At 43.2% G+C, this 19,674-nt stretch overlaps 1 protein-coding gene across 1 annotated transcript; it reads left to right on the forward strand.

The window, feature by feature from the left end:
* The first annotated feature begins 320 nt into the window (after nt 1-320).
* On the forward strand, nt 321-19,423 carry LOC133498501 (homeobox protein aristaless-like 4). The gene is made up of 4 exons (XM_061815440.1): nt 321-646; nt 15,891-15,897; nt 18,178-18,294; nt 19,103-19,423. Exons 1-4 carry the CDS (start codon nt 321-323, stop codon nt 19,421-19,423), a joined length of 771 nt encoding a protein of 256 aa, XP_061671424.1.
* The last annotated feature ends 251 nt before the right edge of the window (nt 19,424-19,674 follow it).

Genomic DNA, 19,674 nt, shown 5'->3' on the forward strand with positions numbered 1-19,674 from the left:
GTTCTTGTCACCGGGACTTAGCGCAAGTCTCGGAGGCGGGAGGTCATCCTCATCCTCTCCTCCTCATCCTCAGCTCTTGTCAGACCCAAGAGGGGGTGTTTGCTCAACGACAGTGTTCCTGGAAAAGTTCTCAATGGTTTTATAACCAAAGCCAGCTGCTGTGGGTCCATGCGTGAATGTGCGCGTGTGCTATAGAGGAGGCATGTGTATGTGAGTGTGTGCGCGCACGTGTGTGCTCAGCTTTCCTTTCCAAAGAGAGAGGGGGGGGGGCGAGGGAGGAGGAGAGGGGGAGAGAGAGTTTTCAGTTTTTTTTTTTAGACATGAACGCCGAGATCTGCAGTCCATACGGCGACATGACCTCCATGGATTCATTTCATAGTTCTTCTGCAGCACAAAGTCAACACGAGCAGACGGACCCGTTCAGAAACTTCCCATCCGCTAACACCAAATACGGCCCGGTTGCGTTCGTGCAGGCCCCCAAAGGTCACGCGTACGGAGACAAGCCGGGGAGCCCGTTCCGGCAAGAGTGCCACTCGTCGGACGCTGCTTTCAGCAAATTCCACCTCTTCGCGCACAGGTCCTCCTGCAAAACTCCCCCGGAGGGAAGCGAGGGGCACAGCGCAGAGATCATTCCGTGCTATGGTGAGTGGGCCCCCGGCTTTATTTTTTACAGATATAGAACGTAACGGTGGAGGGGGATGCTGCAGCCTGTTTTCTACGACCCGTAGCTGAATTTGTCAAGAAGAACTTTCGAAAGGTTACAAAACTTTTTCTGTGCGTGATCATCTTTCCCTTTGTGAAGATCAAGTTCCTCATTAAATTAGCGCTCATAAAACGCTTGAATATGCATTACAATTTGTAATTACCTCAAACAGGGACGGGCAATTTAACAACTTTGTTTTCAGTCCCCCCCCCCCTTTTTTCTCTTCTTTCCGGCTGTTGTTATCGCCCTTATTGGCCCCACTTAGATTTAACTGGGTCTTAATGGGCCGCTGATGGGGGGAATAAAACTTTGACCCTCGTTCGGGGATGAACACTGAGGAACAACAGTTGAGAGACAAATCACGTTATCCGGAAGAAAAACAAACAAATACAAAATTCAGAAAAAAAAATCTGTGGTGATTACAATGGATGTCATCCTTTATTTTTTAATCTTAAATTGAATTTCATAAATAATAATTATAATCAATCCACAGAGATCTAAAAATTGTGCAAATTTACAAATGTATTTTTAAAAAATGAATTTATATGTATAATTTATATGTATAGATCGACGAAATTAGGTCCAAACCGACGGGGCCTTTTTCTGGACCCAATATATGGATACGCCCTTTTCATTCTGGAAAAAAAAAAATCTAACTTTCTTTCCACTTTTAATTATATCTGTGGATTTAAATATATGAGATCTTGAAACAATTCAAATAGACCAAACCAGACTTCATTTGTTGGAACTAATTATTGAATTGATGTTTTAAATGAAACTGTACATAAAACATAGTGTTCTGAATACAAACAATAATAATAATTTATTTCCTTTTATAAAACCTTTCAACTAGTTTATTAATATCTGCTTGATCAGTGCTCCATCCACGGAGGCCTTTTAAATCTAAAAGCACACCTTGGCCACATTATTATTATTATTATTATTATTAAGACAGTCACAAGATCACATTTAGTTTCAGGTTGAAATAAATATATTAAATTCATATTATAACATTAAGTCACCCTGTTATTATTTTCAATATTACATATATTGTTTGGACACAAATCAGTTCAGCTTTTGCTGAAGAATGGATGACACACATAGATATTAAACCTGACATATAAGTCCTTGTGTAATGACATTACAATTACAGTTTGAAGTTGTAGTTTTAAAATTCAAAGTGAATTAGATGAGCTCTGCCATTAATTCCTGTCAACCTCTGCCATGCGTTATTTTACTTGATTAATTCATTAATGTAGTTTTCCTGAGCAACCCCTGGTGAAATTGTTCAACTTTACATTTTGGTCACACCATTTGAAGAATTTCCACGAGGAAATGTTTTGGAGCAATGCGTTGCTCAAGGTGCTTTCTGTTCACTTCCCCCTGGCTTATTCCGCTCTAGAATAAAATTTCAAATTCAGGAGGGGGGTCATCGATGTGATGAAAGTTCAACTGCACCGGGAGACATGTTTGGCTAAAATATTCGTGTAAATACTCTTTTTGCCAGCATCATGCACTGACTGTGGAAAACGGAACTTTATTGTACACGCTGAAAAAAAATAGATAAAATAACGGTGAAAATTGTCCAAAGAGGGATCTCGGCGAAAGATTACTTTCAAGCCAAGCATCCCCCTCCGAGTCTTTGCCATCCTCCAGAGACAATCCGTTTCCACGTTTGATGTGTCCGAGTCTCCCCTCAGCATGTGACCTTTAGCTTCCCGTCTCATCTGTTTGGGGGTCGCGGGCCGCTCCCCCCACGCAGACACGCCAGAGAAAATCCGTTTGAGGCCCCTTAACATCATCGCGCTGCTCACATCCTCGCAACATGGGGGAAACACTTAACCGCAGCCACATCGATGCTGGGACCATCGCTGCTGCAGTTGCAAACACCGCAAAAGGTCTTTAGCGACAAAGCGCACCGGGCCTCTATGAGGACTTAATTTCTCGCCTATGTCGTAAGAGCCAGCGCATTGTGCGTTCTGTCTGTACGGGCCGTCCGAGCTGATTGGTCGTAGCAGGCACGTAATGGGAACCAGCCACGGGCCCAGACAACTGAGACACGCTTTAGTAAGTCCGTGACATGAATGGAGGTGACAAGGACTCAGGATCGTTTTACCATTTACGTAGTTTCAGCTTTGGCAGGGCAATTTGCATTAAAGCCCGCTTTGCATGGCCCGGTGAGAGCAGCGGGGCAAGAAGCAGTCCAGAACTTCCTCTGCTCACTTGACTGTCACTTCACTTCTTGAGATCATGGTTATTTGGGGGGGGGCAGCTTTTAACTGGCGCAATTATTGTATCCAGTTTAAATGCCTCTAATGTGTTTTTAATTGTACTTAAAGAGTCAAGTACAGGATACAAGGTTGTGTTTGAGGTCTTTACAGGATAATTTCTTCTATTTCAATGAAAATATTCTCCAACACTACTCGGTAGAACAAGTTAAAAATGACTCGTTGTGCTTTTATAAATAAAAAGTTGCTGCAGTATTGAAAACATCTCTAATTTATAATGCTGTAAAATAAATCATTGTTCACAACTTTAGCCTGTGTAGATGTCATTTTTAACACCACGTGTACACGTTTACGTTTTACATAGGACCCTGTTGTGGTGAGGGTCAGCATAAAGAGAATTAACACTCCTTTCAGGAATGTATTCACAGAAGATTTTAGTATATTTATTTTTCAACTAAAAGTAGTTGAATTTAAAAGTAAGCAGTTTTCATTTTCATAAATGCCAAATTTAAAATAAGAAAATTAGTATTTGCATACAACTTTCCCTAGATCGCCAAAAAGCACTTTACAGACAAGATGCAAAAGGTTAAAATAAAAGTCTGAAAGCACTAAATGACAAAGAGATTGTAAAATACAATTCACTAGTAAAATACAGTACAAAGAAGCAATGATTTAAAACAGCCCAAAAACATCATTGGGGAAACTAAGTTAGAATTGAATGTGGCCCAGGTTGTGGAGTGCATGTCGCTACAGGATCAGATAATTTTTTGTTGTGTATCACAGTAGGTAGAATGTATATAAACGTGCAGTACCTGCAATTGTTGAAGTCACACTGACAAATGTCCATTTAACAGTAGCGCATGGAAAATTATCTGTGTGGAAGACCCGATTTAATGTTCAATATAACTTTTCAAGTGATTTCTCAAGCTATCAATCAATCTATAGAGTTAAACATCCACCTGGAAAAATACTCAGGTATGTGCGTACATATAGCCCATGAGTGGTGCTCCAACACCTGCCCGTGTGCCCCGAATGAAAAAAGCGCTCATTTTTTGCAGTATCTTTTGTCTTCACTCATCAATAAAAGTAAATCAATAAATAAATAGCTGTCTCTCATCACATCCACCCAAAGTGCTTTGATATTTGATGGGCATAGATATGAGTTCTTAGGAGAATTGGTCATTATGCTCCCGCCTTAAATATTTGGGGTTAATCACATGAGCTTTAAATGGAGGCAGGTGTGTGCTAACCTCCATCAATTAATATGGCTATGATTGAAATTATTTCAGACATTTGTCTTTGTTTCATACAATGTATGTCACAAAAACCTGACATTTTTTCATAGTTTTATTTTTGGTAGTGTTGATTGTATAAACAGAAATAAATACACAACTTGAATATTTATCATTGCATTTTATTAATATAGGATTTTATCAATTATTAGTATTATTATTATTTTTGCTTGTGCACCTCCTCTCAGAAATGTTTGTGCACGTGCCTGATAATACTAGTAGGGACGCAAGTGTGTGTACTTTTCAATTGTGGGAAGTATAAACCGATAAGAGTGGGTCCTGAGATAATGTCATTAGATATTGGTGGGGGATGAGCATTATTAGTTTAAAAAAAAATGTTAATGATGCTGAAAGTGAATGTTTGGATGAATATCACAGAAGATGATCTTGTATGAAGGTTTCACAACAAAGTACCTTTAGGACGTGTAGAAAAAAAATGTTCTCGCAACCTCCCCATTCAGATGGAATGTTCCCTCTCCAATCAAACCACAAAGAAAACACAAGTTCATCTTTGCTTCAGCGGGTGAGGGAAATATTTGGAAGAGAGACAAGGGTGAGGGCGGTGTGCAAAGAAGGAAAAGTGTTTGAGATGTGATTTATCAGACTTGGACTTCATGAATTCTTTTCACAGTCTATAAACGTTACACAGCCTGCTGAAATAGATCATCTGTGCTCAATCAGCAGAGGCGCGTTTTCAAAGTGAATGTCTCTCACATTGGAGTGGAGGGGTGGGGGGGGGGGGTTGAAGTATTGTGCTGATGTTTGCTGATGGTCTGTCTATGAGACACTGTGACTATTTCCGGTTTTCCAATTTATACCACATACGAAGGGGGAGTGTGCACGGCATTAGTCCAATATGTTTTGGATCACACTAAGTGCTATTCATATTGTGCAAATTGTGCTTTCACAAAGATCAGAGAAGGTATAATGATATATTTTGGATCCAGCTGCAGGCCAAGTAGGGAGCTGATTCCCCCTCCTGAAGAGTCTTGTTGCTCAGTCGTTTATACAAAGTGTAACAGCTTGATGTTTGAGTGCACTTATCAGTACGTCTACCTGCTTCGACCCCTCAAAGCCAATCAGGAAACCAACAGAAGCTCAAAGTTCCCTCACACCCCTTTTCGGTAAAATGAGTCCCTAAATCTTGCAAATGCATTCTTTCCTCATAGAATTACAGTCCTGAAGGTCGGTGTACTTGTCTTTGTAGTTCAAATTGTGCTGGCATTTCGGTTGTTGCTTCAGAGAGGTGGTGTTTTAGATTTAAAAAAAGAAGAAGACTGGCCATCAGCCACAAGGTATTAGTTGATCCATGATTTTGTTGTTGGGCAGAATTTGTGAGGCCCAGTCATTGATGTTTCAATTTGTGTGTACAAAGGACAAGGAGAGAAGGAAGAAACCCAGTCCAGCAAAGTCAGTCAAAAACACACTGGAGAAACTGCTGGAGCACAGGTCCATTTTCTCTAATGAAAAAAATGTGTCGTAATACTTGCAGATTACACCTTCTTGTTTTCACCTGAAACTATTATGTTCTGTTGCGGTGCTTTGTACATTTACTTTTATTTCTCCCTGATTTAGTTGCACATATAAAGGCAAGCACCGTTGATTTCTCGATGAATAATGCTCGGCGAAGTGTGAATTGCAATGACGTGAGTCATTGTTTCAAGCAGCATGAATCAGACCAGAAGTCGGCTGTGCCATGGAAATACTTTGACACGATACGTGCTGTCTTCACGACAATTAGATGGCATATTTCAACAAGATAATACAAAGCACAGCGAGATCATGCAGGTTTTAGAATGACCTTCATACATTCTGGTTGTGTTTTGAGAACCTTTGTTTGAAATTTATTCCCAGTCCTTAGCGACCTTTTACAGATTTGCTTGCTTTGGAAATATGATTAGATTGCAGTTTGCAGTATTGTTGTTACTATTTCTTAACTGACTAATCTATGTCCGGTGTGTCAACTGTCTTGGGATCGTTGTTGTGTTGTAGACTAGCTTGGAATTGCGTGGTTCTAGTAGTGTAATAGGTGTAGTGTTGTCGCAGCAATGTTGTAGAAAAGGTGATGTGAGGACCAAATATTCACATGTACTCTTTCTACTCACTGCTACTGGAACATGTGCTCCTGCATGTGCAGCTGTAAGTCAAATCATTATTTTATGGACGTACTGGTTGGACTCATCATGTGCTACGACGCACAGAGGGGCAGGTGTAGGCTGACGATAAAGCGATTGTCTCGTAATAATTTAGTGAAAAGATGGAAGGTTGTAGTCACGGACATGATAAAAGTTTCCATGTGCTGCAAGACTCAACAAGGCATTTCTCATGTTCCCGTTGTGCAAGGAAAAGGTGCATTACCTCCTTCACTGCCAAAATTGTAACATGAACAGTGGTAGTCTTTTAGTTAGTGGTCATTAGTCATAAAAGCCTGGTAGGCTATACATTGTGGGGACTGTGGGTACCAGTCAGAGAAATATGATGATCTCCACCAAGAATGTTTACACTGGAATTTTTCAAACGAAGGTCCTTTAGGACAACCACGATGTATTAATCATGGACATGTAGCAGAGTTGTGGCCTGCTGGACAGCCTGGAGTGTGTTGTGCTGGAAAAATTACAGAACTTTGGAAACATTTAATCTTTTGCATGGTTAAAATCAGTCAAATACCAGAAAAGTATGACCGTGAATTCTCCAGCAGACTTGATTACTCGATTGAGTTTGCAATTAGTTGACATTCAGCTTTAAATAATTTAATTAATTCAAAGCATACCTTATCATGGTGGGGGGAGGGGGGTATGTGTGTAATCTTGGAGTTAAGTTGTCTGGGGCTTCATTCAGCTGGTAGGTTCACCCAGGTCCTAGATGAGGAACCAGACAAAGTACTGCTCCAAAAACCCATATGATGAATTCAATAAATGGAAACAAGTCCAACCCTTTGGGAGGATAGGCGGCTCTGAAAATGGAATGGAAAGGTTTCCCTTGGTTGGACCAATGTTACAGGGGTACTATCCGGAGGTGGGGTTTGAAGGCGAGCACCTGGTGGCCGGGCCTGCACCCGTGGGTCCTGGCCAAGCACAGCCCAAAAGGGTAATGTGGACTGACCACCTGTGGGATGGGTTATGGGGGTTGGGTCCAGGGTGAGCTGTGGGGTGGCCAAAGGCATCAGCCTTGGCAATCTGATTACAAGCTACAGAAGCTGGCTCTAGGAATGTAGAATGTTACCTCTCTGGCAGGGAAGGAGCCAGAGTTGATGTGTGAGGTTGAGAAGTTCCAACTAGATAGAGTCTTAGGCACTATATATTTAATGTTGGCACCAGTACATTGGGGTTCACCCCAGTGGATAAGAGGGTAGCCTCCCTCTGCCTTCAGGTGGCAAAATGGCTCCTTACTGTTGTTTGAGACTATGCACAGCAGCAGCATTTTGGAGTTACCACCCTTTCTGGAGTCCTTGGAGAGGGTGCTGGTGGGGTCCTCGCTGGAGGGAACATCGTTCTACTTGGGGTCTTTGATGCTTATGTGGGTGAGAATTGGAAGGGCGTGACAGGCCCCCTGCCTCCTCTATCAAAACCCAAGTGGTGTTCTGTTATTGGACGTCTGTACATACTGTCATGATCCTGCCGCTCCAGCCCGGGCTGTGCGGGTGCCCGCGCGCACGTGCTAATTGGGAGGCACACACCTGCGCCTCATGCGGGCTGATTATCCCGTGTATATATAGGACCCCGATGACGACTGGTCCTCCGCCAGATCGTTGAGCTTCATGTCCCATTCCAGCACTCTCGTATCCCTGATCGTCTACCCGTGTGTACCGACCTTCACCTGTTCTCCGACCGACCCCGTAAGCCTGAGTCCTTTGACACTTCTGCCTGCCTTGATCGTTCTCCTGTGTACCGACTCCTGCGTGCCCGCTCACCTGCTCTCTTCGCCTGACTTCCCAACTACCGCTGCTGTACCTGACTGCCTGCCCGATCCCCGACCTTCTAATAATAAACGTTTTTCCCCAAACTACCTTGCATCTGACGAATCCTGCATTTGGGTCCTACCTCGGTTCCGATGGGTCGTGACACACACCATGGATTGTCATTAACGAACACCATGTTCAAGCATGAAGGTGTCTAGACATGCACTTGGCACCAGGACATCCTATGTTGGAGTTCGATGATTGACTTGTGGTCATGTCATTGGACTTGCAGCCACACATCTTGGAGACTCCAGGTGAAGGGGGGGGGGGAGCTGTTAACTGATCACCAGCAAATACTGAATTGGCTCCAATGGTGGAGGAAAATGTCAGTCTGACCTGGCAGGCCCAAATGGCTTGTGAGGGCCTGCTGGGAATGTCTGGCAGAATCCCATGTAAGAAGGAGTTTCAACTTCCACCTGCGGCAGAACTTCACACATGTCCCAGGGAAGGTGGGAGAGATTGAGTTCAAACGGACCACTTTGCCTCCATTCCCACGTGGGGGATCAGAACTATGGCCGTAAGATAACCATGGTGGCAATCCAAGAACCGTTTGTTGGACACCAGTGGTGATGGATGCCGTCAACATGAAGAAGTAGTCCTATTGGGCCTTTTCGGCCTGTGGGACACCTCAGGCAGCTGAGGTATGGGTTTGGGGTACTGCTGATCTCGACTCAGAATGTTGTGAGTCATTGGGGAGAATACTTTGAAGACCTCCTCAATGCCACCGACACGCCTTCCCATGAGGAAGCAGTCTGGGTCTCTGCGGGGAGTTCTGGTCACTGTGGTGGTTAAAAAGCTCCCCAGTGACACTGTCCCTGGGGTGGGTGAGATTTTCCCAGTTTCTATACTTTAGGACCTAAAGGCTCTGGATGTTATGGGGCTGTCCAATATTACGTAGATATCGAGGACAGAGCCTCTTGATTTGAAGACTAGTGTGGCAGTCCCCCTTTTTACAATCTCTATTCAGGGGTGCTGGAGAGAATGTTCCATTGGTAAGTAGACACTCAGATTCAGGCCGACCAACGTTGTTTTCATACTGGCCGTGGAATAGTGGACCAGCTCTACATCTTCAGCAGGGTCGTTGAAGATACAAGGGAATTTACTCAACCAGTCTACATGTGTTATGTGGACTTAGAGAAGGTGTTTGTGTCCCCCAGGGAGTCCTGTGTGTGTGTGTGTGTGGGGGGGGGGGTGCTTCGGGAATATGGGGTACCGCGTCCCCTGATACACGCTGTTCAGTCCCTGCACAACCAGTACAATTGGTTGGTCCGCATTGCTGGCAGTAAGTCATTAGGAAACCTTATGAATGTTAAAGTGGCAAAATTTTGTCCAAATATAAGTATTATTGAATTGAATCTTATGTCACAACATGGTGAAACAGTGGCTAGCTTCATTACACAGAGGTTCTGGGTTTGAATCTGGGCTTGTGCCTTCCTGTGTGAAGTTCTTATGTTCTCCTATGCTCGTGTGCCTTTTCCTCCTCCTCCATTCCCAAAAGATGCATGTCAGGTTGATTGCTAATCCAAATTGTCGAATAGTTGGTTGGCTACTGTAAACCTTGCTCGTGATTGGATGGCGACCTATCCATGTTTAGATGGATGAATCTTCTGTACCATATAAACTGCACCAGTAATCTTTACAACCCACTTACCAGTCGTCAACTGGACTTGAGCTAAACCACAAGACTATTAATCACTTCCAAACAAATTTGTTTACTCATTGAGTTTTGCAGCAATACAACGGGGGAATAAAAAAAAACATGGGTTTCTTATGTTCAAACACCCAGAAACTTCACTTTACATTTGAGTGACCCGGCATGCTTTCTGGTTCTGGGTCACTCGGTGTGTGTGACCCAAAATCGAGAGCCCGCAAGATAGCAAACATGTCGGAATTGTGACACTCATCGTCATGGATGGATCACCTCAGAGGATATTGCTTGTATGTAGGCAACAGATAACACTAAAAAGTCCCTTGACACTTGTTCAAGACCATCCAAAATCAGTTTTATACGATGCTCTACTTGAGGTGATGAGGTCTAAAATGAGTGAGGCACTGAATAGTTTTGATGGACATTGGCAGACAGATTGTCAAGAAGATTTATTAGCACAGATCTGTCTGAGGCTTTAAAATTCACATGCAGCAATGACGTTAAGTGAATGTTTTTAGTACCTTGTAGCCAAAAATAACATCTCTGCAAATGAAGTCTGACAGGCCAGGTAACGCTGCATGGCAGACATCCAAATCTTGAAATTTTGCTTGCAATAAAATCTGTCACCTGATGTCATAATGAGCTACAGCCCAGCCCCAGAGTGTCCTTACCTCAGTGCATCAGCGAATGATCTATGGAGAACTGTAGTGGATCCAGGCAGCTACCCAGCCCATCCATCATGTAACATGCATAGAGGCGGGAAAACTAATCAGCACTCATATTAACACTGTGAGCCAACAAATTTCACAACTAAAGACCAAGAAATGTATTTGCTCCACTGCGTCATATTTCTGCAATTGAATTATGGACCGTGCAAAGTTGCCAAGTGGCTTGTCATTTGAAGTACGTACTTCAGAGGCACAATGGAAATGTTCAGATGGTGCCAGTGGTGGTAATGTTAAAGTTTCAGCACAGTCACACAATTCTATTCAGGTTTGAATTCACATTTTTGTGGGCAGATACTGCAAAGAGCGGCCACGGTACAGTAAAATTATCACTTGATGTTTCATTAGCTACACTTGCCCATTGTAATGTGGCAACAGAAAATAATGTTCACTTTTTTATGGCACTGCCAGAAAGGAATTTTTGTTTTAATGAACAATGTTATATTTTTATTAGTGTGGCTGTTGTTTTCAGTGGTATAGAAAAGCATTGCATCAGAGAGCGAGCGATTTTGATCAAGATAATTGCAGCCAGCTTTGGGAGCTTTGTTTTTTACACAAAAAAACAACAACACAATAACAAATATAGAGCACTGTTGCTCAAACAGATGCCGATTAAAATTATAATTCTCCAGATAAAATAACTCTTGTAAAGGATCTCATTATATGAGACAGTAGGCTCTTTTTTCTCTCTTAACTTTCAATACGTTGCTTCTGAGGCGGTCCTAGCTTGAATTTTGTGTGCAAGACCCCCTTTGAAACCTCCTTCCCACCTTTCCACCAGCACACACACACAGCCAGACACAAAGAAAAACACAGTGGCTAACAAATGAGTGCGCTGGTACTAGTGACTGCAAACTGCCCACAGTTACTTGAAAAAAAAAAAATCTTAGTTTATTTCAAATAAGAAAAGCAAGTTTTTGAAGCAATCAGACAAGCATCTTGTATGAGGCTAATACATTGGTAAGGGGATAATAAATCAGGGTCACTGAGCACTATAGTGATGAAAGTCACCTGAGAGGTTATCAGCGATTTCAAGTTGGAACTACTGTCTACTAGTCATTAAAAACTCATTCCCTCTCCTTATTTACTTTCCAACTTGTGCATTCGATAGCTTTGACCTTTTTGTCTCCATGTTTACCATAAGTGTAACTTAACATTTCCCACCATTGCCAAGGACCCCCATGCCCTCACTGCATTTTTTCTTCAGAATGGGTTTCCACAAGAGGGCGCAAATTCCCAATTACAATCCAAACCATTCACATATCATGCCATTATCCAATAGGAAAAACCTTTTGGGTGACAATTTTCTTGTACTGTATTTTGGGGCATGCTGCCATCCCCCAGCAATGTTGTCACATAATGCACATGCCAGAAACCATGACTCCATTCCATTCATAAATACTTGAAAGTGCTTTATCTCCTTTTGGTCTTCCAGGTAAAGACAGTTCAAATCTGACGGATTCTGACTTGATTCCACTCTCCGACCATCCAACAATGGACACCAGCTACCTAGCTGTGAAGGATCAGGGCATCAACGAGACATCTGATCGGCCACCGGGTGCTGAATTAGCAAGCCCCCATGACAAAAGTGATGGCAGCGAGAGCAACAAGGGCAAAAAGAGGCGCAATCGCACCACCTTCACCAGCTACCAGCTGGAAGAGCTGGAGAAAGTCTTTCAGAAGACACACTATCCAGATGTTTATGCTCGTGAGCAGCTGGCACTACGGACGGACCTGACTGAAGCGCGTGTGCAGGTAAATGATGGCTACATCTTAGACATATTTATAAAGCTAACCCTGACAGAAGCATCACATTTTTTGGGTGAGTGGAAGTATTACGGCGGCATGGTGACGCAGCTGTAAAGCGATGGCCTCACAGTTCCGAGGTCCAGGGTTCATTCCTGGCCCCGCCTGTGTGGAGTTTGCATGTTCTCCCCGTGCCTGCGTGAGTTTTCTCCGGGCATTCCGGTTTCCCTCACACATCCCAAAAACATGCATTCATTGGAGACTCTAATTTGCTCCAAGGTATGATTGTGAGTGCCATTGGTTGTTTGTCTTTATGTGCCCTGCGATTGGCTAACGACCAGTTCAGGGTGTACCCTGCCTCCTGCCCGTTGACAGCTGGGATAGGCTCCAGTACTCCGGTGACCCTTGTGATGATAAGCGGCTAGGAAAATGGATGGATGGATGGATGGATGGATTGATGGATGGATGAATGCATGGATGAAAGTATTACATTCATTTTAACGTGGCCTGAACAACGTGACTGACACATTAACAGCAATCTAAATAGGCAAATTCTCCATTTTTGTTCTTAAAAAAAGTACTAAACAACAATTAATTTTATAGACACAGATTAAGTCAGTTATTATAAACTACTTCCAGCCACGATCCAACCTTATTATGTGCTTTGCAAGTTCCAACTTCCAGATGAAGCCAAATTTGTAATTCTTTCTCTTCATTGTGTGGCTTTAAAAAAGCCAATAAACAAATAAAGAAAACACAATTTGAAAGTACTCTCTAACATACATTTTTATGAATGTATAATGTTTGCATGAACAATGACTGAAAAGAAAACAGATGACAACAGGCAGCCTGAAACAACAGAATGTCCTCCACAGTAGTGGTGAAACAGTAAAATAAGTCACACCATAGAGGAAGAATATAATTGTTTAGTTCCCTATAAATAGATGTGAAAGGGAATGGAAGATGTGCTGATAAACATTGGTTGTCTTTATTGGATTCTGAATAGTTGTTGGACTGATTCTCACTCAGCGGAGCAATAACGGCCACCTTGTGAGCAACTGGCAATCAATCCAGGGTGTGGTCTATAGTACAGCAATTGGGATAGGCCTCAAATTTCCTGTGACCTTGGACAGGAAATCCAAGTGAATGGGTGGATGAACGTTTTGGGAGCTTTGACCCTGATCTAGTTGGGCACAGTAGTGTTGAAGTGCTGAGGATGCTAAGCTTGGATAGCGTTACCTGCATCAGCTGCTTCAAGGGTTTGAACAACTCAAATCTGAAACTGGATTTGGGAAAAGAAAAAAAAAAGAGGGATGCCACTAAGTGCAGTGCTTCTTTCTTTTTTTAATTGTGTTTTTTTCTGATCAACACACTAATCCAAGCCATCTTCAAAGTTCTGAGGTTGAAGATCCCAATCTCTACTCTGGCCATCTTTTCATGTTCTCCCCTGCAATTGGCTGGTTCGCAATACAGGGTGTGCCACACCTCTCACCCAAAATCAGATAATGCAGGATTGATGGTTTGTCATTTTTCAAAAGTTGAAGTTACTACACTATGCCATCATCTTGAGTCCAGGCATTAAGACTTTCATTGGTCATGTACACACTTGTACTACATATTAGCATATGTTCTGAACCACTGCTCAAACTGTGCATTACCGATGTTAAGTACCATCTTATAAACAAGCACAGAAAAAAATATTCATCCTTACTTATGGCTTTCTCCAACTTTTTTCTTTCTTTTACAGAAATCTTTCCTGACACACCCCTTTCATTTATCTGTACTTAAAATTGAAATGCAACTAAAGACAATATTGCTTGTAAAGTGACAGAAGGAATGTGTATAGAGTACATCAGCCAAAGGATGGGGGGAAGGCGGTAAATGTATTTGGGCAAATGGCCAGAGAAGTGGTATACAGTATTTCGGTATAATATCCTGTGGACTCGGGCGTTGCACTGTAAGGACACCAGCTCGTAGGTTTTCAACATCTGCAGGCCTGCACAGATAACGTCACTCACAGAAAAAAACGTGAGACATTTATCTGGTAATGTGGGAGTGGGGGAGGCCAGGGGGCCTGGGGGGGATGAAGTTTTGGGCTGCCTGAGCCTCACATGTTTTTGGAGAGCACACTTTCATCAGGAGCATATGAGGAGATGAGCTCAACTCTGCTGTGTTTTGATGGTGGTCAGCGGTACGTTCGTAAACATCCTTTCCTTGAATGCCAACCGAACTCAGGCCGAAACACCCGGGCACCATTTGGGCCACCTTTGCATACATTCCGGTCGATTCTTCTGGAAATGGATTCCAGCACATTTCTATTGTACACCAGTACTCGTCTGTAGTTGATGTGCACATCTGTTTGTGTGCTGTAGACAAGCTAAGCCTTTGGATTCTCTGTGTTTTTCTTTCATTAACATCCTGTTCAGACAAGAATGTGTCCCCACTGTGGTCTCCTGGGTGGACGTGTGAAACAAAAGCCTCCAGCAAGGTAGCCATTGATATTGCGGCCCACGTCTGACTTGGGCAAAAGCGATTCTTTGCTCTTTGCTTTAAAAACAAAATCATATTTGACTTTGACGACGCATTGGACATGTGCCTGTGGCACGATATAAGAGTAAGATCAGACCCAATCTTGGCCAAGACGAGCTGCAACACAGGAAATGTGTGCAGCCGCGGGGTTATAACTCAGCCCTGAGGCTATGAAGGTCGTCCCGAGGCTCCCACAATCGCAGCGTCGAGTGCCTCAGATGGCTGAAGCTTTTACAGCCTTCGGCTCTCCCAGCGGCCCTCTTAAACACTCGTGCTAAAAGATAAAAGAGCCGAGAAACCTTGTCTGCTGCATTGTGCGCCATTCAGGATATTCACATGCACAAAAAAAGAAAAGATGAATGGAGCGTCTCAAGTGGGAACCTTTACGCTATTGGTGTGAACACTAAAGCTTAAAAACAAACTGTTAAACCCTGTTTGGCAAAAAGTGTTGAATACATCTTGAAAGAGGCTGACCTGCAGTCTTGAACACCAATGAATGAAACAAGTAGCATCCCATCAGAAGTTGTTTGCTTTTTCTTTCTTCAGCTTCCAAAGGGACAAAGTGAGTTCAGATTGGAGTTATATACATAGTAGGGCCACGGATCAAGGGTCAGGAGTTCTAACACCACCACATCTCTCTGACTCCCTGTCCTGCAGGTCTGGGCCTGGGGAGCTCAGAGAGCACACGCACGCACGCACACCCACACAAAAAAAAGATCTATTGGAACATGTCATGTCACTCATTTTACTTAAAAGTATATGAAGAGTTTGTTTTCAAAACGAGACATAGGCATTTTTTTCAGATTTACGAAACTCGCGCCAAAATTATCCATTTGCAGCTGGATAATTTTGGCGCGAGTTTCGTAAATCTGAAAAAAATGCCTTTGTCTCGTTTTGAAAACAAACTCTTCATATACGTTCTAATGTTAGCGTCGTAGTTTAATGGTTCAGTTCTGAGTTTGTGTTCAAGTCTCAGCTCCAGCGGCTGTGTGTTTTTTCTCTGGGTACTATCTCTTCCATTTCAAAAACGTTCTGCTACTTGAAGACTCATTACTCAAAAGTGTGAGTGTGCGTGCAAATGGCTGGTTGTCTTACCATATGTGCCCTGCGACTGAAAAGCGACTAGTTCAGGGTGTGCCCTGCTCCGGTTCACCTTCAATCCGAATGAAAACCAGTGCATAGAAAATAAATGGGTGAATTCTGAGAAGCCAGACGGCATTTTTTATATTAAGAAATGGCCTATATTTGCATGTTTTTAACATTTACTGCCTCCATCTATCCATCCATTTTCCAAGCCACTTATCCTCACAAGGGTGCTGGAGCCTATCCCAGCTAACTTTGAGCCTCCAAACATCTTTAATTTCATATATTTAGACGCACATAAATGACTTTGATAGAACTTACGTACTCTACAGTATGCATAAGTGTGTGTGTCACACTGTCCACATTACTGGCATATATCCGGCGATCTTATGCATTACTGTCTACAACAACCACAAGAATGAAGATGGATTAATAATGTATCTCTCTGACTGTGTTGATGAAAACTGAGTATTGTTTGCAAAAGCTGTCCCTAATGTTGTAATTCGTCAGTGCATATGGTCGTTCGGATTTGGGGGTCAAATAACACAACCCTACATTTCACGAACCACAACATGGGCCCAAAGTGTTTCCGTCATATTAACGGTGCTTTGGGGGTGTTAGAAAACTGAAGCCAGGCTCAGCCTGGGATTTCTTTTCAGCTGACATGAGTGACAGCAGAGGCGGGTTATCAATCCTCCAAGGCGCTCTCACACTTCAAAGTGTTCCTGGGCCCGTGCGGCTCTCCTGCTGGGGCCTGTTTGGCATTGCTCTGCTCGCTTGCTCTCTCGGGTTGGAATATAAATAAAGCCTCATTGAAAGTCCAGCAGCTACTTAAACTGTCAAGGTCTCTACCAATTACTGTCACAAGACAGCGTGTGCAACATGTAAATACATTCTCCCTTCACAATAACCACCAGATCCGTCTGGGAGTGTCGAACGCAGTAAATCATAATGCATTCGGGTGACGGTATAAACCGATTCTGGAACAGTTAGCGCATCACCTTGTTACATTTGCAGGCTGTGTGCGTGGAACAAAGCACAGAGGAAGACATCTGCTGTGCTTCTGTAATTTATGCAGCGACAGTATCCGAACGCCGTGCGCTTTGGGCTACAGGAAATTAAAAAGGAAAATGCAAACAAAGCTAAGGCGCGATCCCGTCTCACATTTCAACTTTCTCGTTATTGCCTCCTAATCTTAGTGCAGAGTACATGCAAAGAGCTGATAGGTGAAACACAAGAAGCTCACATGGGGCCAGACACTTTGGGCGCTAATCAATCCGCTGCTGTGACGCTTTCAGCCAGTCTGATGTCACTCAACACACTGATGCTTTCATTACACAGCACTTTTAAGTCCAAACGTCAAATACGCTTAGAGGAAACATGAGGCACTCAGCTCTCGTCACATTGCAAACAAGCGAAGGTGAACTTAGAGATTCACATATCTGTTTCCATTTTCTCGTATAAATGAAGGCTGTTAAGAAAAGCCACACACCCTTTTTTTTGCCAGCATTTTCCAAGCTTTTTATTTCTTTTTGTTATTGATCAAGTGCTGTCTGGAGCAACTGCTTGGATCCAAGCTTCAGTAAAAATGTAAATCACAACTTGAATGGAAAAGTGCTGTTTCGTACGTTCAAATAGCATCTTGTCGAAAGTCGAACCAGAAGTGATGAAGCTCTCAAAACGCAACGACATGAGTGTATATTCTGTTCATTTCCAGTCAGCCGAATACTTTTGTCCAGTATGGGAATAGATGATAAGGCATCCATCCATCCATCTTCCCTCCCGCTTATCCTCACTAGGGTCACGGGCATGTTGGATGGAGCCTATCCCAGCCATCTTTGGACAATCGCATTTGCACTCACATCCACACCTAGGGGCAATTTAGAGTCTCCAATTATTGCATGTTTGGGGGTCATGGGAGGAAACCAGAGTGCCCAGAGAAAACCCACAAAGGCACGGGGAGAACACGCAAACTACACATAGGAGGGTCTAAATTGAGGTCAGAAGCCCAGACCTAAGACCTAAAACCTAAGCGAGGTAGGTGTATTCACTGATAGTTCACGATGCTGCCCTGCTTTTTATACATTTATTAATATGGCTATTAATAAATGTATGCATAGTAATATATAATTCATTTGTTTCTCTCATCACCATTTTAACTACATTTGAGTTGCCAAATACGGTTCTTTGACCTAAATGGATGTTCCTCACCAAAGGCAGGTTGTTTTAAATGAGAACGTGTCCTCTCTGCAGGTGTGGTTCCAGAACCGGCGTGCCAAATGGAGGAAGAGGGAGCGTTTCGGTCAGATGCAGCAGGTTCGAACACACTTCTCCACAGCTTATGAACTGCCACTGCTGACACGGCCCGAGAGTTACGCGCAGGTATTGCAAGTTGATGTCGATACGGTTATGGTTAATTATGGCAGTGTGCAAAAAACGAAAGGAGTTAAGCCTAAAATTCTTATATAGGGGGTTCTGGGCTTTAGCCATATGACATACAGTACTACTTATTTGGTCTATTTACACTTTTTTTCATTGACCTTTGATATACATAGGTTTTTATGGGTTATGGTCATGTTATAACCTAACCTTTACTTACTATTACTCACTAATTACTGAAAACTGTTTTATCATTGATTGACAAAATTTAAGAACAAAGCCATCTGTAACACAAATAATGGCTCATTATTCATTTTAGTAATCCATTTCCTAATCATCTGGTCAAAACACATCAAAAATTCAAAGCAAAACTTCTACCCAGCGCATCCCTGAAATTAATCATCCCCATTTCATAAAACGTTTCAATTCACAGTATGTTCATCATGGTGCATGGTGGATTTGGTACCAGAGGGGATTTAGCCAAATTAATTTGCCTCGTAATACCACCATCATGTTGCCATTATATAAACTATGAATACAATACATAAAATCAAATGGATCATACTCTCTCGAGATGCTGACTATTAAATATATTCATGTGTGCATATTGCTATAGATGTGATTTGCTGGAACGGTTGTTCCCTGACCAACTAATCAGAGGATAGAAAAATGCTGATGCCATTGACGGCCAGCTAGCTCGCCATATGAGGCACATTTAAAAAGGGATTATCCCAATTGGAAGGCCGAGTCAGATTCAATTCCTCTCTTTGTAGAGCTGCGTTGTTGATTTTCTCCCCCACTTGTGTGCCAGATACAGAACCCATCCTGGATTAGTGGCAGCAGTGCGGCGTCACCAGTTCCAGGCTGTGTGGTTCCCTGTGACACGGTGACATCCTGCATGACCCCTCACCCCCACTCGGCCAGCGGGGTGTCCGAGTTCCTGGGTGTCCAGAGCCCCGGAGGTCACCTGGGCCAGGCTCACATGGGCGGCCTTTTTGGAGGATCCCCCGGCATGGCGACGGGGCTCAACGCCTACGACCTCAACATGGACCCTGACCGCAAGTCCTCCAGCATCGCTTCTCTGCGCATGAAGGCCAAAGAGCACAGTGCGGCCATATCTTGGGCCTCGTGATGTGTGCATACCTGCTGAATGCGACTGTCTTCATCTCCCCTCTGATGTCCGAGCCAGAGGTGAAGGCACGCAAATGTAAATCTACAGGCAACGTTGACTAGCTTCATTAAAGCTACAGAAAAAAAAAATGCAAATTTGAAAGACAGCCCCCAAAATGGACAAATGGGCGTGGTGGAGTAGGAGATGGCTCTGTGTGGTTGGAGTGCAGTATTGGTGATGCTTTGTTGATTTCAGACTCATTCAGGCACTTA

Source organism: Syngnathoides biaculeatus, chromosome 3, assembly GCF_019802595.1.
Source record: "Syngnathoides biaculeatus isolate LvHL_M chromosome 3, ASM1980259v1, whole genome shotgun sequence".
In the NCBI taxonomy this organism is placed as follows: Eukaryota; Metazoa; Chordata; class Actinopteri; order Syngnathiformes; family Syngnathidae; genus Syngnathoides; species Syngnathoides biaculeatus.

Coding starts and splice junctions, on each gene's coding strand:
- LOC133498501 (XM_061815440.1), top strand. CDS start 321: ATGAACGCCGAGATCTGCAGTCCATACGGCGACATGACCTCCATGGAT. Junction 18,295..19,102: donor GGCCCGAGAGTTACGCGCAG/GTATTGCAAGTT, acceptor CTTGTGTGCCAG/ATACAGAACCCATCCTGGAT.